The sequence below is a fragment of the Podarcis filfolensis genome (genome assembly GCF_964270895.1).
Source record: "Podarcis filfolensis genome assembly, chromosome: 6".
NCBI lineage: Eukaryota > Metazoa > Chordata > Lepidosauria > Squamata > Lacertidae > Podarcis > Podarcis filfolensis.
The window spans coordinates 3,724,922-3,748,302 of NC_139609.1; the positions used below are offsets into that span (position 1 = coordinate 3,724,922).

Sequence of the window (23,381 nt, forward strand, 5' to 3'; positions counted from 1 at the left end):
AGTATTGTTGGAGTGCTGTCAGCACCGTGGATTGAAGGGTTAGTGAGAATAATAAAAAGAGCACCTAGTTATATCCCCAAGGAAGGGAAATGCCTTCACCCCACTCCTGCAAGGACATAATAAATCGGAAGGGAGTGTGCTGTTCTCGGTGTTCCCACTAAACTCCAGCATCACAGTGGTTTGTCACAGAGGCTTCCTTTCCCCTTGGAAAGGGTATAAGCTCCTGTTCTGACAATGTTTGTCCCATTCTGCCTTTCAAGAAGTTGAGAGGGGTAGGATAGAAAAATGAACTTTTTAATACTGTGTCAACATGGAGAACAGAGAACCTAAATCTCCTCTTTCTTTGAATGTATTAATGCAGAATAATTACCACTCCCTGGTTCTGTAGTTATGGACTATACAATTCTGGGAGCTGCTTTCAGTCCATGCCACGGAGCTGTTTGCCCTTTTGACAGCAGCAGCAGCTCCCTGCAGTGTGTTGCAAGCTGAAAATCGCTTTGGAAATGGCCCCAAATGTGGGCTGACAAGCTGTGTGCTGTGCTGCTGCCAGAGAAAAAGACGCAGAAGCCCCCCTGTCCACAGAGAGCTCCCCACAAGAAAGAACTTCAGTAATGGCCACACTGTTGCTTTATGCTCCTCCACAGTACAAATGTGTTCAGTGCCCACCTTTTCCATGCCTGGAATATACCAATTTATGCATATACAAAGAAGGGGGGGAGGGATAAAAATTCAGCTTGAAAAGGGAGTAACTAATCCAGATTATATGACTCTAATGTTAGCCTAAAGGGCTGTGGACTACTACCTGTGTGTAAGTTTCCACCTCTTCCAGTGGATGACTCCTTCATACGGCTTGGGAAGAGGAGGAGGAGGAGGAGGAGGAGGAGGAGTTAAACATACCAGTCCATAAGCACCCAAAAGTGCTTAGCCCTTAGCCTTTAGGGTCCCACATAATTCTCTGTTGGTTATGCATGAATAGCTGTCCGATCTTCACAATGAATAGACAGTTGATTGGAATGAAGCTACCATGGCAAGCGGAGCACTTGCTTACAAGTTGTCTGTGGCCTGTTGGGTTTATGGGGTTGGTTTGGTGGTGGAAACCTTGCTAATAGTGTCTGAGTCAATGACTTAGCTGGGAAAAATGCCACTACAGAAATGGAGACTGCTTTCTGAGGAAACCTGCCACTCTTGTAGGTAAGCCTTGTTGCTTTGGGAAGAATGCCTAAGAAACTGAGCTAATGACCAAATTGCCACAGGAAACAATAGAATCAGCCACATTATAGGACATGGATATTCACACTGGCGGAGGAAGGGGGTGTGGTGGGTGTGGCCTGCCCCTGGTGTCATCCCTTGGGGGGGTGACATCGCTGTGCCGACCCCCCTGGGGTGCTTGGTGTGGGCACCGCCCCCCTGGGACACTCGCCCTGCCCCCACAGGCAGCTTGCCCCGCCCCCAGGTGCACAGCAGGTGTGCTGCTCCAGGTGCCAGAGCAGCTAGCTCCGCCTTTGGATATTCAAGTTATTTTTGGCTCATCAGGTGCTACATGAGAGAAAGGAAAGCTAGCTACCTAAAAATGCTCAATATGTTCTAACTGAGTTCCTTTCTGCTTTTGTGTGCTTAGTCTGTTGAATCTAGTCTACAGATTCAGGCCCCTCATGTGTTGATGACAGAACAGGTTATATATTGTTCCCTGACGGGGCTTAGAAGATGCAGGCTGCCAGAGTGGAGTTTCTCCAGGTGAAGAATAATAGAATCACAGAACTGTAAAGTTGGAAGGGACCTCAAGGGTCATCTAGCCCAACCCCCTTCAATGCAGGAATCTCAGCTAAAGCATCCATGACAGATGGCCTTCCAACCTCTGCTTAAAAACCTCCAAGGAAGGAGAGTCCACAACCTCCCAAGGGGGACAGTTCCTCTCTCGACCAGCTCTTACTGTCAGAAAGTTCTTCCTGATGCTTAGCCAGAATCCCTTCTTGTAGCTTGAATCCATTGGCTTGAGAGAAGGGAAGGGCTGGATTATACTTAAGGACTGACCAGAGGAGTGGTGACTCAGGACCTGGTGTAAGATGTAAGGATTGTTGAGGCAACTGGGAACAGTGTCCATAATGCTATTGAATTAAACATACATGTAAATAAATGGGTCAATTGCCAAGAAAATCCTACACGGTCCCATTTGATTTCAAAAGAAAAACTTCCCTAAAATGAGGAGACTTGGTAAGAATGAAGTTCAAAGGAAAGTCAAGAGGATCAAATCTCTATAATGCTTGGGAGTTATTTGAAAAGCCATGTTAGAAGCTCAACTGGAGTGTATACTGCAGACCAAGAGAAGCACCAGGAGAGCCAAGAGGAAATCAGCGTAGTTAATGAGCAGAGTCAAATCATTTGACTCAAATGAGCTGTTAGACCTAAGAAGTCTGTCTTCAAAAAAATGGAAATCTTGTCCAAATGAAGAGGACAAAAAGGAACCCATAATTTGGCAATAAAGTGCAAGCAGACAGGAAGAGTTGCTAAAAAAGAATTTAAGGAGCGCATTGCTAGAAACATTAAAACCAACAAGAAGCAGAATTAGGGGGGCAGTTGTACCCTTGGATGGTGCTGAAGTTGTGCTAAACATGGATATGGAGAATGCAGAGAAGCTGAATCGGTCTTCACAACAGTAGATACAGGGCAGATCCCAGGGCCTGAGCTAACTTTTGCAGGGTCAAATAGGGGTGACGAGAGATAAAACTGCTGATATCATAATGCTATTATACAAATCTATGGTGTGACTGCATGTGGAATAATATGTACTGTTCTGATCACCTCACCTCAAAATGGATATTGTAGGGTTAGAGGAGGTTTACAAAAGCGCAGCTGAAATAATCAAGGGTCTGGAGAGATTCCGCTGCCAAGAAAGGCTGCCGCACTTGGGACTTTTTAGTTTAGGGAAAAGGCAAGAGGTGACATGATGGAAGTTTATAAAATTATGCATGGCATAGAGAAAGTGGATAGAGCAATGTTTTATTCCACGCTCAAAACATTAAACCTCATGGTCATCCAACAAAGCTGAGTGTTGGCCAAAGAAAGTACTTCTTCATGCAGCTCATAGTTAAACTGTGGAACTCTCTCCCACTTGAATGGGGAGTCGACAAATTCATGGAGAACGCTACTGATGGCTGCTAGACATGATTGCTATGCTCTGGCTCCTCAGCTGGAGGCAGCAATGCTTTTGAATGCCAGTTGTGGAAACTTCAGGAGGGGAGAGGGGGCCTGTGCTCAAATCTTGTTAGGGGAATTAGATGGAGGATAGGCCTGATCCTAAAGGCTGTCTTAATGTGCGTGTGTGTTGCTAATAATACTGATCTGTGGAATTCCAATACTGTTCTAGGGAACCCCATGTTCTAACAAGAAACACAATCCATGAAAAAGCATCTAAAGAAAAACTGAAGTGAATGCTGCTGCTAAAATGGAATTCCATTGGGCAAAGTAAGAAGAGCTGACGTAGTTATCTGTGAAAGACTCTGTGCCCACAATTGTGCATTTAATTAGATTCTTCCTTAGATATGGGCAGTTTTCTAAAGAGCTCTGTGAGAACTTTTTATATTGCCTGTGCATATGTATGTGTATGCATTTTTTAAGAGTGCATGTACATCTTTCTTTTTAGCATTTTCAGATAGCCACCCCCTAATCCAATTGTGCACACTTTCTTATCCGTTGGAGGAGTTAGATGTCAACTCACAGACGTGTTCCCAAGCCTGCATTTTTAAAACTTGCATTGTGTTAATATATTGTTCTGTGGTTATTGTGTTGCATTTTAATTCATGCCAGCTTCTTCAAGTGCTCTGTGAGCACAGCAAATAGGCAGGATATAACAACAATTCCTTCTGGAATACTATTTCCCATGTCACACTTGAAATCTGCAGAGCAGAGGATTCATTCTTTCTCCCATAATGGCTAGGCTACCAGTATTTCAGAGTCCTCCACAAGTGGGACTGTTGTTTCTGCTTTTTTATATCTTAAGTATCAGCTGCCATGTGCAAAACTGCAGATTATCTTAAAAGCATTCCTGTGCAATGAGTAAAATAGGAATGTGGAGCGCTCAGGTATCTACTGCCTATATAGAGGCCATTCACTGCATTTTCTTGTTCTCACCACAAGGTGGCAGTTTTGCACTGTTTCTACACTTGAATTGAAACATTTCTTTTTCCTCCTGCATGCCAAGATGGCCAGTGTTCATATTAATTATTGTTATGCTATTGCTAAACAGTTAGAGAAACTCATTGCTGAATCAGGGAATATTCAGTCGCTCCAGTCTCCTCATAGTTGATTTTAGAGGGGCATTTCCTGTGAAAATAGCCTTTTCTTTTAAAGGATAAATTCTGTTCTTTGAATTCTAAATGTCGCATATATAATTTTGCTCAATTTTTATCAAAAACTTCACTAGCTAACCTGGTGGTGGTGCACCTCTGAAAATGTAACTCTTTAGGACAAACTGTTGTCAGGCAGGAACAAGTTTGTGTGTGTCTAGAGCAGGCATGGCCAAACTTGGCCCTCCAGCTGTGGTTGGACTACAATTCCCATCATCCCTGACCACTGGTCCTGTTAGCTAGGGATGATGGGAGTTGTAGTCCCAAAACATCTGGAGGGCCAAGTTTGGCCATGTCTGGTCGAGAGGATGCCATTATGCAGTGTTTTGCCCAGTGTTGTGTAGGGTTTCTGGAATGATGGGGTGATTTCTGGAATGGTGAAGTAGACACAACTCAGTGTTATGGCAGGGTGAAAGAGCCGGTTCAGAGAAGCCCTCATAGACATGGGAGTTTCAAGCTTCGAAGAGACTAGTCAGCCAGATTTTTAAAAAATCTAGTTAGGAAATTAATACAATTTTCTGGGCCAACAGAGCTCTAAACTGATGCAGGCAGAATAACCTCAAGTGCTTCAAATGGATTGGGTAAACTTCTTGCATTCCTCCAGCTGAGGCCTAGATCCTTAATCTAGAGCCTGTACCTGGCCTGTCCCACCTCAGACGGCAGGTGATACTCGCATGATTGAATGTTCTCCCATACCAAACGTTCCCTCCACATAGAAAAATGGATGTCAAGGTAGAGATCCTAGCCAGGGGCATAGCTAGGGATCAGTTAGGTTGGATCCTGCCAAGGTCCAGGGTGTGCGTGTGCAAAAATTGCACCTCTCCACTCTGGCTTGGAGTGGCTCCCTGGGCCAACGCTCTGTGTGGCCAGCTCCTTGGCAAGACTGCGAGGGACCCCAGACAGGCCCCTGATATGCTCGTTTTCTATGTGCAAGCTTCTTTTTTTAAAAAAATGCTGGAGAACATTTAATTGTGTGCCCCTCCATCCCACACTGCCTGAAGCAGGACAGCCCAGACACAGGTTTATCATCATGGAAAAGACAGTTTTCTGTGATTCTTTTTTACAACCCTTTTTTGTGGTTATAACAAAAGAAACAGTTGCTGAGGCTGCAGTTTGGAGGGGCAGACTAGTGGAGATTCTGACTAGGAGAACAGCATGGAGGGGAAGGGTTAGTCATCATCATCATCCCATGCAGATCCCAGGCAATGCTCCAAAGAACCTGGTGGACGGCCACCATTGCTGCATTTCACGTGGGGGTGGGGGGTTTGGTGGGGTGGGGAATGTTGGCAGATCCCAACACAAATCTCCACATAACGTGTTGTTTCAGCCTCCAAACATTCTGCTCGAAGGTAGACAATAATTAAGGAGTTTTATGGGGGCTAGTGAGGAGTTAAGTGCCTTGCTTTTGTAATATTCACACGTTTCACGCCCAGGGATGTTATTCTCTCCACACCCAGAAAAGAGGCTCAGGTTTGGTGCATCGTGTTGTTAACTCAAAACATCCCTCTGCTCTGCCCCTCCGTAGTCTTTGTGGGTTGGCACTGACTAGTCTGTGTCGATGCAACTGGAAGCAGCTGCCACAAAATGCGTGGCTACATAGGGAGGTGGCTGCACTCTGAAGTTATTTTCACCAATGGACTGGTGAGGGGAAGGGACATAGGCTTTTTAAAGGGACATTGACTCTGTTAAACTCCCCTTTCAGAAGTTGACTTTAAAGCAGGTAAATGTTTAAACGCCTGAGAGAAATTTAGTTGGAGTGCCTATAAAATTGGTACAGCATGGGAGCAATACAGGTGAGAGACATTTAGTTCCGAAATCATTTCGACAGACGAGCAAGTAGATTTGCTTGCATTTGTTTTTGGGAACATGAGCTAGGGTTTGTGTTGGGATGGAAGGATGAAGTGTCTTCGCCTGCCTTGTGTGTTGGGTGGCCCAAATGCCAGGTCTTTAAAGGAACGGAGCTGCGAGGCCTCTGCAAGTGGGTTCAGTAAGTTTCCAGATTTTGGAATCTTCTTCCCCGACTGATGGACATTTGCTGGCTCAGCAGGCATCACTGTGAAAATGTCACTTAGTTCATGTAGCAGCAGCAACAATGGGCAACCAGAGCTCTGGGAGCCGACCTTGGTACCCGCTGGCAGAACAGGCTGGCATGTGAACAGAAGCACCCCACGTACAGTAGAAACCGGGTTAAGAAGGAAAACCTTAAATAAAGCCATTTTCTAATAGGTTCAAGAGAGAACAAAAAACCTCTTCTTTTATGGAGGTGTGCTGGGTAGGAACTCAATAAAGTCACTGGGAATGACAGCAAAGCATCAAGGTTGTTCTCTTACCGAGTGAGCCATCGCTCAGGGGCAGCATGGCTTCCCTCAGCCACTCAGCATGGAGCAGGCTGCTACCTTTTGTCCTCTCCTTTTCAGATTATAAAATACAAACAAATGACAGAAAAAGGACTGCTTGTCCAGAGGGATCCTGGCCCCTTCACAGCTGCAGGGACCGCCGCTTCCTCCCCAGGGTGTTGCGATGGTTGTAGGGCCTCATCTTCATTTCCACAAAGGGTATGGAGAACTCGTGTCCTTTCCAGTGGTACCAGTTAATACCCTGTGGGCAAAGCAGGGGGAAAGTCATTGCCAAAGGGTAGGGATACAGTGGTACATCAGGTTACAGATGCTTCAGGTTACAGACACTTCAGGTTACAGACTCCGCTAACCCAGAAATAGTACCTCGGGTTAAGAACTTTGCTTCAGGGTGAGAACAGAAATCGTGCTCCGGCGGCACGGCAGCAGCAGGAGGCCCCATTAGCTAAAGTGGTGCTTCAGGTTAAGAACAGTTTCAGGTTAAGAACTGACCTCCGGAACGAATAAAGTTCTTAACCTGAGATACCACTGTACTTGGGATAATTCAGGTAGCATAACAAGAAGGGAGGATGCTATGAGGAGTAGAACAGGGCACTCACAACCACTTCCTACTGAAATACTTTTAAGGCTTAAAAAAAAAGCAGGATTGGCTTTATTCTGTTTATAATTATAAGGTTTAAACCTCAGAGCACTTTTATTCAAAGTGCATTAGGCCTGATTTGCCCGTTCAGAAGAATGAAGTGATAGAGACCTGAGATGGTAAAGAGAACTGCTTTGGGCTTCGGCAGGAGGAACATTTTAAAGAATGCTCCCCACGTGAAAAGCTTAGTTTAAGTAGAATACTAACATAGCTGGAAGAGGGAGAGGTGAGATAAACCTTCTCCCTGATAGCCTAGTGCTCTCTGCCACCCCAGAAGTTGTAGCACTGCATTATTTAGCATTGTACAGACCAGGACTTGAGATGACAGAAGCCTCCGCTATACCACTTTAGACTGCAGGTAAGAAATTATATTTTTTAAAATAAAACCCCCCCGATTCCCTGTATAAAAACTCCACACAGACATAAAACCACCCTATGAAAGAAAACTACTTTGTGTAGTGCTTTCCCTGCTGTGCTGGTTCACTATAAGCAGGGAGCTTGTCACCAGGTGATGAGAGCTCATGCTCTTAACCACACAGCTCTCTTCTGATGAGCTAAGAGGCTTGCAAAACGTATCATTAACAAGCAGAGAAGCTGAGCTCCTGTTTGCAGCTCTGAACTGACCCTCCACTTACCTGGCTGTGTCGGGACTCGCCATACTTGCCGTTGAGATTGGTCCTGTGACAGTTCTTATACCACCAGGCCCCTTTGTATGACATGGCACAGTTTGTGACGGCAACATCGTTGTCTCTGTCTCTGGTGGAAAATGGGCGCCCTTGATGATATGTGAGTGAATCCCCTGCAACAGAAGACAGGTCATTTTCCTTCTGCCTGCGAAGGGACAGCTCAAGCTGAGTTCATGCATGTATGTTTGTCGCTTGGTGGCTGCACTGGTTTTGGCTCTGTGCAGAACAAGCACTGAGGGCTTGTCCTCACTTCCGCTTTTCCCTCTGCTTTCTCCTGGGAAAACCCACTCTTTAATTCCTAATCCGAGCAAATGCTAGTCGGGTTTTTTCAGTGGATTGATGTTTGATCTGATTCGGCATTAAAGGGCAGGTGTTCCCGGGGAAAGCAGTGAGGCGAATAGAAAACTACTCCGACCCATGTCTAGAAAGCGTGGGACAAGTGGAAAACTGCTTGGACCCCTGCTTTCTAAGGGTAGGACAAGCAAAGTGCTTACGAGCCCCGAGTTGTGAGAGTGGCCCAAATTAAGAAGCAAGCAGAAGCAGCTTCTGGGGGTTGCTGCACGTATGTGGTGCACAGTGTGGGAGTCTTTTTGTGTTTCAGGCAGCCTGACATATTGTTTGACACCCCCTGCCCAAGTACATGCATCTTTTATGCTATTTCCAGAGCCATGTTAGTCTCTGGCAGCATCTTCTAGGCTGGCTAAGAGCACCTGCTGTTGCATCGACACCACTGTTTTCTCATCGTCCCACCCTCAAGAACAACTGGTGTAATTACATGACCCATTAGGCATGTATACCTCATAGCATCACGGATGGCAAAGGAAGCCCTCTCACTATCCTCATTCTGATCAGGAGGGCATAGGGCATGTATCCTCACTGCCTTGGCATCAGTGATGTGTGCCAGTCTCTCCCCCTTCCCCCATTCAGAGTGAAGAAATGAGTGCAGCATGGCAGAGGATATCCTTATGAACACACAAAGCAAATAATTGGGCCTAGTACACAGAGTTCTTAAACTCCCTAGCGAGGAACATCTGTGTGGACACTTCTCCTCTGGGCAGGGATTCTATAACACAGGAGACTGTCCTTTTTACTTCCTTCTGCTTCTGAGGAGACTCTCTATTCTATCATGCTTCTAAACTTATCAGACATGTGTCTGGGGGCTCCACACACACACAGCCTATTTTGAAACCAGCTTTTGGGTTTTGTACCTGAGAGGTTTTCTTACCTGTATTGTATTTGCTGCCTGCATTGAAATGTAAGTAAACCTTTTTTGCTTATCTTTCTAAAAATGTGTGGTTCCCTTTCTGCAATTAGGGTGACGAAAGGGAGGCCTGGAGACCACAAATAAAAGGGATAAAAATGTGTAATTGCTTTATTCCTAAACTTTAGTAAGATGCAAAGCATGCAAGTGTTGTACTTTGCTAAAACAGCTTCACAGCCCACCTACTTTTCATATTCCTTGCACAAACACGGAATAGGAGGTATAAATTTACAGATTTAATCATCAGTCCATCACCTACACATTGCCATCAGTATGGCTTGAGGAACGTGGAAAGTTCCAGTTGCCATAACAGGTGAACACTTTGTCACCCTTTGAACTCCTTTGAAAATTCACTGATGGGGGGGGGGGAGAGAACAACAAAAATGTTTGCAAAAATCACCCCCACCCCATTTTTGGCTCTGCATTAGACTGGCTTCCACTTTAGAAGCTCATCATCACTGATAGATACAAGAGGGAGACAGATGTTTACATCTTTTGGCCAAGTGTTATATGGGAGCGTATGAATCTGCAGTCTAGGGTTTCAGATGAATGGGTCCATCTACCTCATCTAAGCCACTGCGACATGAGATGATCTTACGTGGAGATGTCAGGGGTTGAATCTGGGACCTTTTGCATGCAAAGAAGGATCACCACCAAGCTATGTTTGTTATATCCTCAGGAGACACTTGGGCTTACCTACTAACAATTATAAAGGCCACATTGCATACTTTCAAAAAAGCTGCTGCATGGGTCCTATTTGTATATTCCCTTATGAATTAAACTGGAGAAGGAGGAGAATGAAATACATGGGTGGGGGTGGAGATAAATAGAAATGTGATTGGTTTGCATGGAGAGAATTGGCTGATCTCTCGTGTAGGTGAGATGAGGCGAGAGCTGTTAAGCCTGAGGAAAAAAGTCTTGGAGTAGCAAGTGGGGAATGCGCCCTGAATCTGTACCAGCGGTGCCATTGTAGTCCCCTATCCGAAGCTTGTACAGGCTCCTGGCGTCTCCAACGGAGAACTTGTCATAATATGCGAAGGCTGTTTCCTGGCCGTCTCTCATATCTATCCGCAGTTCATAGCGCCCCTGTGATGTGATCTTGTGCATATTGTCTAGTCCTAGAAAGACAATAAAAAAGAATTTATAGGGTTGCATGCCTAGAAATCATGTGAACAGCACGGTGTAAGAACCGGCTCTCAATGCACATGCTGCGATGTGGAATTGGGAGTAAAAGCAGAGTGGAAATTTGCCATGCTCCATGTTGTTGTTGTTGTTGTTCAATCCCCTCTGTCCTGAGTCTAGCCTTTGTTGTCCAGGAGGTGCAAATTGGATGTGGGTTCTGGATAATGGGACCCAGAAGCCAAGCCTCATGCTGGAATGTCCATTTGTTGCTCTGTGCTTCCTCCCCAACCTAACTGGCTATTATAAGAATGCATGGAGTCAAGTGTAGGTCAGCAGTAAAAAACACCATTGTCTGTTAACTCTTTATAAAGTTCCATGAGAACTGGGAAATAACTATTTTATCCCAATATTCCATAACCCAAGGGTGGGGAATCGCTGTTCCATGGGCATACATTGAGGAAGGGGGAACAGGAAACCCCTCCCACATTGTGTGTTCTACCTGTGTGGGGCCACCCATGTGTCAATCACCTGACAGTACCATGACAGCAGGCGGCAACTTCAAAGGACAGAATCAGGAATGCATTCCTGATTTTTCCTTTCTTCCTTTGCAGGTGCAATGTGCATTTAAGAAAGATTTTTTGCCTTTGCCATCCAACGAGTTCAAGCTGGGAAGCAAGGCACAATGTTCCTTTGCAGGAGCAACTTGAATCTGAGCTGTGTGTGCCAAGAAAATGCCCTGCCACAAATGAGGCTTGCAGCTGGATTTGGCTCTGTGAGAAACCTTGCTTGCAGAAGAACTGTTGGGAGCACATTCTAAGACTCCTGACTCTTCTTTCTTTCTTTCTTTCTTTCTTTCTTTCTTTCTTTCTTTCTTTCTTCCTTTCTACCTTTCTACCTTTTTTATTTATTTTCATGGTCACAACAAGTAACTTGTCCTGATAAAAGTACAGACTTTTATCATGCCATGTGTTAAAGTTTCATGCCAGATTTCCCCATGAGTGCTGGGTGGGTTCCAGCCACAGTCTGATCAACTTATGTATTCAATAAACATTTGCCATATGAGAAACTAACATGCCAGGTGAGAGTGGCAAAGGGCAAACACAATCCTGGTTGTTTCTTTGAAGCCATGTCTTTTTCTGGCCCATACCTGACTTCAGGTGTGGGGCAGGTGGGCATGGCTGTGGCAAAACAGCCTCATGAGCCAAATTTTGATCCCTGGTGGCCCCAATTTGGCCTGTGTGACATAAGCTGTTGCTTTGGCCGTGCCTCACATAAGTTGTTGCCAGTACTCTGGCCTCTACAGCCAGCTCCTCCGCGGTCTCCTGATTGCCCCCCACTCACAACTGTTTCAAGAATGGAATAAACTCATCAGACGTAGCCTTGGGCTCATCGGCTACACATATTTCTGCCTGTAGGTTGAATTGTTTTTCTGCAATCTTTCTTCCTCACAGATAGCTCATGAGAAAATAAAAACTCAATAAAACAAGTTATATTTTCGGCAGTGCTAAAATTCCTACTTTTGCCACTAAAAATACTCTAGGGGTGTCTCTGCAGTTTGCAAGCCAGGCTCCCCTTGCCCTCTGGAAGGATCCTGGTAATTGTAGTTTGGTGAACGTGTTGAGAATTGTGTGTTAGAGACCTTGAGCTCCTCTCATAGAACAGCAGTTCCCAGAGTTCCCTGGGGTGGTGGAATTATTATCAAATCAGTTTAATTATGTAGTGTTGATACATCCTTCCTACGCACCAGAGATAGGGCTAACACATTTTGTGTTAGATGTACATTTGCTTGATGTAACCCAAAAGAATTCCTCAGTTTATGCTTGGGCTTTTCCCTCAGCAGAAACTGCCAATCATGCTGAATGGCAGAGTGTATCTGTGATGCAGACAAAGCGCATTGAAATGGAACGAAATGACTCCATCTAGCTTGTTTTGTGAGCAAAAGGATGTTTGACCACAGTTCCATGGGGGCTAAAGGGCAATTAAGCTTGCTGCACTACCTAACAAATGAAGCAGCGACCAGGTCCCCGTTATGAGCCTTTCATGCCACAGAGCCCATCATTAATGAGGAACACGGACAGGACAAAGAATGGAGAAACCTGACAAGTCAAAAGGCAGATTGATGGAGAATGCAGGAAGAGTGAAAGAGACAGATAACTGTCTGATGATGCACAGAAGGCAAAGAAGAAATGAATGACAGAGAGAGAGAGAGAGAAACCAAGTGTGCCTGTTGCAAGATGATATGATGGACAGGTGTCTGGTTTCATAGCTGACAGTGACAGGGACAAGAAAAGGGTAAAGGTTTGTTACCCAGCCAGAACTCATCCTCTAAGTTTCCAAAGCCAATACGATAATCTGCCCACTTCCGAAAAAAATCTGTCAGCCCATTCTGCCGTCTCTGAAACACCTGCAGAGGAAGAAAGGACAAACCTTATGATATATGAGGCACGTATACCTGTGGATGGCCTTTGTTACCGGGGAAATGGCAGGAGAACATGTGACCCTTCCAGGTGGAAACTTCAAATGAATAAACTTTAAGGTTTTAAAGTTCAGATATAAAACCTCAGGTGTCCCCATAGATTATTGTATATACATGAACATATGTATGCTCTGGGCAGAGTCACTGCCCATCATACATTCTTTTTATAATGCCTTCCTAGCTGTTCCAGAAAAGACTGAAATATTGTCTTGCTGCCATGCTCATTCCAGAAAATAAGGAATGTATCCCAGGTTTATCTGATCAACTTTTGCTCCATCACTGTGGCAGGATGGGTATTATATTGGATATGTACCATCCCTGCTCAGCCATGAGAATATAAAATTATCAACAACAGAACCCAGGTTTCAACTTTTGTGTTCAAATCAAAGGGAAGCACATTTAGCTCCACAGCACAGAGCAATTGTTTGTAGGGCCCTTAGCATGAAATTGGACAGGCAGGCTTTGAAGTGGATAACACAGAAAAAATACTTTCCTTCAAAACTCTATGTTGGCTGTATTAAGAATCCATACTGTACGTTTATTTGGCTTGTACAGTGGTACCTTGGGTTAGAGACGCTTCAGGTTACATACGCTTCAGGTTACAGACTACGCTAACCCAGAAATAGTACCTCGGGTTAAGAACTTTGCTTCAGGGTGAGAACAGAAATCGCACGGCAGCGGCGCGGCAGCAGCAGGAGGCCCCATTAGCTAAAGTGGTGCTTCAGGTTAAGAACAGTTTCAGGTTAAGAACGGACTTCCAGGATGAATTAAGTTCTTAATCCGAGGTACCACTGTACAGGTATGTGTTCTGTGCCACGAGCAGTATGGGTTTAAAGCTAGACTGTCCACTCTTGAGGACAACTGTCCTCTCCCTGACTTAGGCTACACCTGTACATGACCTCATAACAGCTCCCTGACTTTCTTGAGTCCTGAAGTTTATTTTTCAAGAAAGTAAACACTATTCCCTGTTCAGCTAACTTCCTCCACAAACTCCCTCCATTGATTTCCTTGGCTTTCACATCCACCATAGTTAAGCTTAGAAAGGTACCACAGCTGCAAGAGTTCCAGTGCCAGCTTGCGCCTCCTACTGCCACAGGTCAAGGTGTATCTGCTTCCCTGTTTATTAACATTCAGGAGGAATTTAAATACATTCATGATAACCTGGGAATATGAAGGCTGAAATATACTGCTTCTGACAACCATGAAATTGTTAGTTGTGAGGACATGTGTCACAGAGTGAGCTGGTCAGTAAATCACACAGTGATTTACTCTTTATTAGCAAAAACACGATCTTCATAGACTTGGCTGAGTGTCAGGCCTAATGAGCACAACAGCTCATCCACAATAGGTCTTACTCCATGAAACCATTTGCCAAGACTAAAGGTCCCCACCTCCCCACAGCCGTCTGTGTCTCCTCCTCTCTGGTGCTTTTCACAAGCAATTGGAGTCTGCACCTGGATGCAGCCTATCTTTGCGCCACCTGTTTCATCCCTCTCCTGGTTCCGGGAGGAAGGGAGCTTGTTGCAGCAGGAGTGGTAGACACCTCCGACTCTTCACCAGCCTGACTCATCTCTGCTTCTGGACCTCCCTCCTCTCGCTTGCTTCAGATTCTGCCTCTGATTCTGGACTTCTCTCTGCCACAGACTCTCCCAGCTCACTAAACCCGGTTACCTCTTCAGCTTCTGACACGTCCTCTTCCTAGTCTTCTCCCTCTGACCACTCATCATTTTCCCACTACCAATCCCTCGGCTCTGAGCCTTCCTCCCTTGTGGCTTCCTCAGCTGATTGCACCCACCATTTCTCCGCGTCCAACCAGTCCATGACAAAATGTGACTCTTTTTAAATATTCTTCATGTTTAAAAACAATTGTATTATTTTACTGTTTAGTTGTTTGCCACCCTAGGCTCCTTTGAGAGGAAAGATGGGGCGAAAATGTAATCAATACTAATAGTAATAATGTTGGGTGCCAGATAGCTTAAAAGCAAAAGTCTTTTATTTATTTTAATTTTATTTTATTTTAGCAAAAGTCTATGTCATCATGGCTTCTCTGCACACCTTGCAGCTGTAGCTATGCAATCACAGTGGACTGCATTCTCTTGCTTTGAAATATTCATGCATGGTACCTGGTCACCCATCAGGTATCTACTTAGCCACCCACCAGGCAGCTGAATGATGATGTCAGTCCCACAAGAAAAACTAACCGCCGTCCCTTTTGCCTGAGCAATGTCTGTTCCCCGTTGCTAACTAATAAGGCCACTGGCAACCTTGCCCATTAGAGTGGTACCTCGGGTTACATAGGCTTCAGGTTACATACACTTCAGGTTACAGCCTCCGCTAACCCAGAAATAGTACCTCGGGTTAAGAACTTTGCTTCAGGGTGAGAACAGAAATCGTGCAGCGGCGGTGCAGCGGCAGCAGGAGGCCCCATTAGCTAAAGTGGTGCTTCAGGTTAAGAACAGTTTCAGGTTAAGAACGGACCTCCAGAATGAATTAAGTACTTAACCCGAGGTACCACTGTACTCTTTGATTGAAATCTTCATGGTGGTACACCGTCCTCTTCATTAGCAGCCTTGCTCTGTACTCTGGCACATGGGGCTGGATTTCCCAGGTCCATGTTACTCCTGCCTTAAGACAGGAATTACCGTATTTTTCGCTCTATAGGACACACTTTTTCCCCTTCAAAACTGAAGGGGAAATGTGTGTGCGTCCTATGGAGCGAAGACGCCATAGCCCTGCGACCCTCTCCCGGCTGGAGAGGTGACGCGCGGCTATGGCAGGAGCCTCCATAGGCGCGCGTCACCTCTCCAGCCGGGAGAGCGCGCGCGGGGCTAAAGAAGCCCCCCGTGACCCTCTCCCGGCTGGAGAGGTGACGCGCGGCTGTGGCAGGAACCTCCATAGCCGCGTGTCACCTCTCCAGCCGGGAGAGCGCGCGCGGAGCTAAAGAAGCCCCCCGCGACCCTCTCCCGGCTGGAGAGGTGGCGTGCGGCTGTGGCAGGAGCCTCCATAGGCGCGCGTCACCTCTCCACCCGGGAGAGCGCGCGCGGGGCTAAAGCAGCCCCCCGCGACCCTCTCCCGGCTGGAGAGGTGACGCGCGCCTATGGCAGGAACCTCCATAGCCGCGCGTCACCTCTCCACCCGGGAGAGCGCGTGCGGGGCTAAAGCAGCCCCCCGCGACCCTCTCCCGGCTGGAGAGGTGACGCACGCCTATGGCAGGAGCCTCCATAGGCGCGCGTCACCTCTCCACCCGGGAGAGCGCGCGCGGGGCTAAAGAAGCCATAGCCCCGCGACCCTCTCCCAGCTGGAGAAGTGACGCGTGACTATGGCAGCAGCCTCTCCGCTGCGCCTTTCCGCTGCTCCCTGACCTGCTCTTTGGGGCTGGTGGTGGGCTTCCCCCCGCCAGCCCCAAAGCGCAGGTCGAAAGGAACCTGAAGCCTAGAGAGCGAGAGGGGTCGGTGCGCACCGACCCCTCTCGCTCTCCAGATTTCCAAGGTAGCCGCCTGAACGCACCTTAAACGGCACCTTGTTTTAGAGCGGGAAAACAAGAGGGGGAAAATTCTCCCACTCTCTGCGCAGCGCCTCCTGCCACTTCGCTGAAGGGGCGCTGGGCAGAGAGCGGAATAATTTTTCCCCCTTGTTCTCCCCCCTCTAAAACAAGGTGCGTTCTATTGTCCGGTGCGTCCTATGGTGCGAAAAATACGGTATTCATCTGGTTCCACAAGGAATGACATTTCCCTAATGCAGAGGAGGCCTTCTGTACTCTTAAGGGCCATTATACACTCTGGTTACCAGCCTGTGAGCAGGGACAATCGAATGTCCTCATGGGTGGTCTGACTCTGTAATCAATGTGGCGCCTCTTAGCAGTGAGCTATGGAAGGCTGTCAACAGGGGATACAAAGATATAATGCGCTTTCTGAAAGATGCTCTGAAAAGGTACCTATGTGCTGGTCCTCCGCATTACCAGGAGGCACATTGGAAAGCAAGACCGTAATATTTATATAAAATGCAAATGTAAAATCCTTACAGGTGAAAATGTGAGCAAAACTGGCTTTGTACCACACCTTGATTAACATTTGGTAGGACCACAAAGAACCAGGAAAAGTTGCTCCTGAGGCGAAATCCTGTCGGCAAGCCTTTCGGGGCCATCCTGGGTCTATTGTGCGCTTGCTGTAGCTGCCATATGTTGAGCAGTGAAATGCAAATTTTGAAAGACACCGTCGATTAATTTCCTTGATAGCATCATGAATCAACTCCAGCTTCACTCTCCAAAGGAGTTGCATGTGTCAAATAAATCACCAGGAATCTCTCAGAGTGTAACTATTATTAACTTAGTCCCTAAGGCATGGAAAATAGAGTAGCCTGGTGAGATGGTTCTAGTTATTGACTAGTGCCTTTTTCTTCTCTTTTCTTTTCTTTTCTTTTCTTTTCTTTTCTTCTCTTCTCTTCTCTTCTCTTCTCTTCTCTTCTCTTCTCTTCTCTTCTCTTCTCTTTCAAAGCCTAACTACACAATTAAAGGCATGCAACACTGTTCCCCACCCCTGGCCTCTTGGTTTTTCAAAGAGAAAAAGCTGCTTTGGGAGGGGCAATTTAAATGTCATACTGGGTGCAAATTAACCCTTTCCCTGGCTGTTGCTGGACTCCAGGCTGCCACCTCCACAGATTATTGTGTTTTATCCTCACAAAGATACACGTGGAACTCTATGGGGAGAAAAGCAGTGTGGATTTGGAGCAGAGAAGCAGCAGAGAGAGAAAACATTTAGGCCTCATTTATCCAGTCTAACTCCTTCCCTCCTTTTTCTCAAAAAAGAAAAATTGTGTGTGTGTGTGTGTGAGAGAGAGAGAGAGAGAGAGAGGCCTCTTCACATAAATTTAAATAACAGTGTGTGCATTGTATCCTCCACAACAACTAAAATGGACGCCATCTTGTCAAGCAAGCTACAGGGTAGACCTTAGAACCCAGCAAAGTTGAGGCTCCTCCGGCTCAGTTGTCATTTATCATTGTGGGACTGTGCCTCCAGGCTGCCCATTCCCTGTGCTCTCTTCAGATATGGGATGTAGTGGCCAAATTTACACTGTTAGAACTGCTTTACATATTACATTTATCTAAAATACTATAAAGGTAAAGGGACCCCTGACCGTTAGGTCCAGTCGTGACCGACTCTGGGGTTGCTGCGCTCATCTTGCTTTACTGGCTGAGGGAGCCGGCGTACAGCTTCCGGGTCATGTGGCCAGCATGACTAAGCCGCTTCTGGTGAACCAGAGCAGCGCATGGAAACGCTGTTTACCTTCCCGTCAGAGCGCTACCTATTTATCTACTTGCACTTTGACGTGCTTTCGAACTAAGTGTGAACAATGAGTGAGGATAAACTTGTTTTTGCAAATATATGCATCATATATATATTGCATCATATGTACTTACTAGTCACAAGGAAGCCCGGATTGGCTGAAGCACCCTACTGAAAAGATCCTTAGCATCCTGGTAGTCTGGCTCTTGCAAGAATGGGGATGACAATGTTCACCATATGTAGGCAGATTTCAAGGGCAGAAATGAACACTGAAGGGACACTGCCTGCTTTGGCTACGTGCTGGTTCAGGGAGCGAAGGTTATCACACTTCCCAGGCACAGTGACGTTTTCATGTCTACTACCACTGGGTTGGTAAGGCTTGGCACCAGTTGTCCCTTAGAGCCTGCCCTTCTAACTCTGGATTTTGCTACAATAAAATTCCAACTTACTTTCTTGGTTTAAGGCTCTTTTAAAAAAGAAAGAGAAAGCTGTCAGCTGCCTTAGACTGTCCTAGGCCAGCTTAAAAGCGAAGAGATAAAAAGAGGAGGAAAAACATTATCCTACGACACGTTGTCAAAAGTTCAAAATATAACTCAGTGGTTGCCGTGTGTGAAGTGGCAGACATTGTGCTGCATCTTGCCTTAGTGCTCATGTGCTGGATCGTGAGCTTTTCCCTGCCCATGGAGAGACTTAATTTCTAGAAACTAAGGAAAGTACTCAACCATGAAGAATTATAACTTCAGCCACTCAGTTTAACAAAATGTTAATAAGGCATTCCACACATACCCGACTCAAATATTGGACTCATGAATCACATAACTGTGTGAAGCCATTAAACCCTCATAAATATGACTTTTTGATTGAAGAAGAAGAAGAGGACTTGCATAACAAGTTTGTTTGCTCACTTACAATCCATCCGCCTCCATCCGTGGTCATATCACAGTACACTTGCACTCTCTGGCCAAGATCCCCATTAAGAGAGATGGTGTAAACACCGTTCATCATGTCGCCATTCATCAAATGTTGGGCACAATCTTGAGGATTCATAAACACACGACCTCCTGTAAAATTAGTGCAGTGAACACGTCAGCAGTGATATCACACCTCTGCTTGCATATCACATTGGCAAACACTTTTGTTCGTGATAAGCCAAGACCATGACAGGGAGGTCAGATCCTGTGAGTGCTCTTGCTGTATGGAGAATAAACTATGCCCATTTTTAAATTTAAATCAGTTTTGCTGATAACAGGGGCACTAAGGGACACTTCGAGTGTCTGATATTGCACAAAGAAAAGATGGAAGACTGGAGGAAGTTGAGGGTATTGGTTTAATCTTGTCCAGGAATCCAGCTGGCAACAGTTATCAGGGATGAGTCTTCCTGAGAACTTTTTAACTTTGGACCTTCTATACTTGAAGCATCGGTTCAACCAGACTTCCTTTTGTGAGAAATTTCTAGGCAGTGATATCACACCTCTGCTTGCATCCAGACCTTAAGCTCTGTGTCCAAGCAGGTTTGTTTTTGTCCCAGTACTTTCCACTGGAAAAACCATGTTTTACTGCTGAATCAGAGCAAACGACAATCAGGTTTTCTGCGGATTGCTGTTTGATCCAATTCAGCGGTAAAACACAGTTTTTCCTGGAGAAAGCACTTGGGACGTGGAATTTTAAAACATGGACCTGTGCCTGAAGAGTGTGGCACAAAAGGAAGGCTGGGCGACCCCCATGAGGAAATAGGCCTCCCTAAGCAGAGGGTCAGCTTATTTCAAGGAGACTCCAGGGCCTTGACAAGACCACCTACAGGAAAATCTGGGTCACCTACAGACAGAAGTCAATGAAAGTAGGATTTCCATTGGCCCCAGAGCAGGGGTTCAGTGCTCTGCAAGCTTGTTGTCCATCCCATGGCTAGTAGAAGTTGAGGATATATATATAAAATTACCAAAAGAGAAATGGGGCGGGGAAACAAAATTTGATTAATTTCTATAACTATACCATGGAGATTTGATTTTTCTTGGCGCCAGTGATGTTGTTTTATAAGTAAAAGTGTGGAATGCAGTCCGAGCGCTTAAAAAAATATTTATTTACTTACTACATTTATATACCACCTTTGTCTTCTAAGGAGCTCAAGGTGGTATATGTGGTTCTCTCCCTCCCCATTTCATCCTGACGACAACCCTGTGAGGTAGGTTAGGCGAAGTGATGGTGACTGGTCCAAGGTCACCCAGTGAGCTTTATGTGTGAGTGGGGATTCAAACCCTGGTCTCCCCACTTGGTCCACACTTCCCCTTGCCCTGCTACTCTTTAGTGCAAAATTGGAGCAAATGCCAATCTGGAGAAAACCCAAACTGCCATCTTCTCTGAGCACTAAAGAGCGTTTTTCCCCAGGGGGGAGGAGCAGTAGGACAAGAGGAAGTCTGGATAAGCCCTTAGTCTTATATCACAGAATTCTCTCCCCCCACCCCCAGAACAACCCACTCCCCTCTCAGCCAACAAAAGGCTAACTGTGGTTACCCCTCTGGAAGGAGCCTTGCTCACAGAATCTCCCCCCTTCCCGCCCTCCTTTAACTATTTCCTCCTCCTTAACTGTTGCTCTGTCAGGGGACTTGTTTCAATTTCATAACATCCAAGCCTCCTGTGAATCCCCTGGTGCTCCATAGTGATTACTTGTTTCAATTCATATTCATACCTTTTGAACTCTAAACAGACCTTGGAAGACCTGGGCGACATTAATAATAAAGTTTCCTTTGTGCCACTTATCTCGCAATTCTCCTAGAATCTCATGTACATGTGAGCCACAACGGACAGCTATTAGCATGGCTGGGGGGAATGAAAGCACCTGGTTATGTCTCTAGTCAACCTGAGCAGGTTCAAGTCTTTCAGTGTACAACTGGGGGTTTTCTCTTTTGTTAATCACACTTTATTGTTCTCCTGGAAAGCCTTATGAGAATCGAAGGAGCCTGGTGCTGCGATTCTTAGTTTTCTAGGGTCAAACTGCACATTATGCTAAGGGCATGTTTGAATCCTGCACTTGAGGTTCCCTGCATCTTTTGCTTTAGAAAGATCAGCTGCTGAAGATGGGGTTGGAAACTAAACTGGGGTTGTGATCTTCAGGGAGGTGTTCCTTCACCAGACCTTTCTCCTGCGCTGTATTCATGTGGAAATTTGCACCCCCCTTATTATTTGTCTCTGGATTCGCTATGTTCTGCAGATTTGCAGATTTAACTTGGGAGGCAAATGGCGGTGGCGCAAGAGATTGTTCAAGGCTACCTGGTAAAGTCATCACGACAGAGATAAAATTCAAACCAAGCTGGTTTTCCTGACCTGTAGCCCAGTCACTTAGCCACTATATTACACCAGCTTCCTGTCATGTGTCTCATAACCCTGAAGCCCTTACTGCTACGTTATGCTGACTTTGTAATGAAAATACACTGTTTGGAGAGTACAGAAGTTGGTCACCTCAGCATATATCAAAATATACCAACCATGTAAAAACCAGCGACACTACACTGAATTACGCCATGAGGTCTGATATGCTTTTCATCTGTCAGCAAGATCAATCTAAAAGCTCTGTACTGGCTTTCATCCCTAGCAACATAAGTCACCCTAATCCTTTACACTAACTGAAGTGGAAGGGAGAATAATGCAACAGCCACCGATCTATAGCTGTATGAGGCAAGCAGGGTTTTTGGCTGTTGATAGCTGTTGCTGTTAACCGGCAGCCTTTTCAAAAACCTTTTCATGCACATCAATGAAGAATATATCCGCAGAAAGTTCAAAGGCAGCCCTTTTAGACTACTAGATATAAACACCAAGTGAGTGATTTCAGAACTATATGGGTGGACAGCTCCTTCCTGCTTCTTTTGAACAATTTACCGGTAGGTACAGATGTAATTGGATTCAACATCCAACCACTTTTGTGCATCCCCTTTCTAAACAAGCCGTTCCACTCTGGGTGCCTTCTTGTGCTGTTTCACAATCTTCATGAGTCTACACAAGAGCATTCTCCAGTGAGATATTATTATTTCTGTAGACACCTGCTTCTTCCAAATGCACCTATTTGCAGCATTAATCTAAATTCAGGCTGAGGAATCTGATTTTTTAAAAAATATTTGCTATATTATAAAGAAACAGATGTTAGGCAGTCAAACCTGTAGATAGAGTTGTTCATTTTCACTGACCCAGGAAAACACTGTTATGTATTGAACTTCAGTTATTTAGGCCTGGAGCTGTGTGCAGGATGCTTGGAGGACTTTGACCTAACACCTTAATGTCTACCTTGCCTTGTAACAGTAGCTGCAGTAGACTGCCTAGTTCAATCCTGTAGTTAATCAATGGCTTCCTGCTGGTCCCAGGGGCATTTAAAGAGACCAGTGAATAGTAATTCCAGAAGAAATTCATGGGGGACTCAGAGGATCCTTTGGGGCAATGTACTCAAGTGGCGGCTGGGCAATTCCAGATACTCTTGAATTTGCCTAGTCTAGTTCAATTTCAATCCAGTTTTGGGTAGAAACAGAGACTTACACTGGAGGAAACACAGGAGGAGTGTGATCCTTCTGGACCTTTGAGCAGCTCTGGATACCACCGACCACAGTTCCTCCCTGTACTAACTATCTGTGGTGGGAGCTGGGGGCCCAGAAAAATGATGTTTCTGCTTCTATATTGATCATGGGCTCCAGAAGTGGTGTTGGGAGATTGCCACTGTCCCCTGGCAGCTGTTCTATGGTTTGCCACAAGGTTTTATTTTGCCCCTTGTGCTATTTAACCTCACTTAGAAGCTTCTTGTAGAGGTTTTCTGGAAATTGGGAGTAATGTGTCACCAGTACACAGAAGACTCCCACTTCTACCCTTTTCATCAAATTCAGGTGAAGCTGTGGAGGTGCTAAACTGCTGTCTGCAACTGGTCATGGACTGGATGGAGGCCAGTTAACAGAAGCTTGGTCCATATTTAGGCACTTTGGGTGAGTGATCTGTTTGGTGGTGGTATTCAGTCTATTCTGGGTAGGGTTGAACTTTCTTTGAAAGATCATGTCTACAGTTTGAAGTGCTGTTAGATCTAGCCCTATCTGTAGAGGCAGGAGTAGCCTCTGCAGCTCCAGCTAGTGCAAGAGCTGTGATCCCTCATAGACAGAGCTAGCCTGGCCATACCTGCACTCATTGGTAACATCTCACTCAGAGAGGTTCACAGAGAGATCCACCTGGCACTGTCTCTATCCTCTTTTC

At 45.7% G+C, this 23,381-nt stretch overlaps 1 protein-coding gene across 2 annotated transcripts in view; it reads right to left on the reverse strand.

The window, feature by feature from the left end:
* Positions 1 to 4,405: 4,405 nt before the first annotated feature.
* TNR (tenascin R) overlaps positions 4,406 to 23,381 on the reverse strand; it is a 368,751-nt gene continuing 349,775 nt past the window's right edge. For both annotated transcript variants that reach the window (XM_083621543.1, XM_083621542.1), the window contains 5 exons: positions 19,074 to 19,225; positions 12,714 to 12,810; positions 10,241 to 10,402; positions 7,973 to 8,136; positions 4,406 to 6,941 (listed from right to left, as the gene is read on the reverse strand). In XM_083621543.1, coding sequence (XP_083477669.1) covers positions 6,822 to 6,941; positions 7,973 to 8,136; positions 10,241 to 10,402; positions 12,714 to 12,810; positions 19,074 to 19,225 — 695 coding nt within the window. In that variant the 3' untranslated portion in view covers positions 4,406 to 6,821. The remainder of the gene's footprint in view (positions 6,942 to 7,972; positions 8,137 to 10,240; positions 10,403 to 12,713; positions 12,811 to 19,073; positions 19,226 to 23,381) is intronic.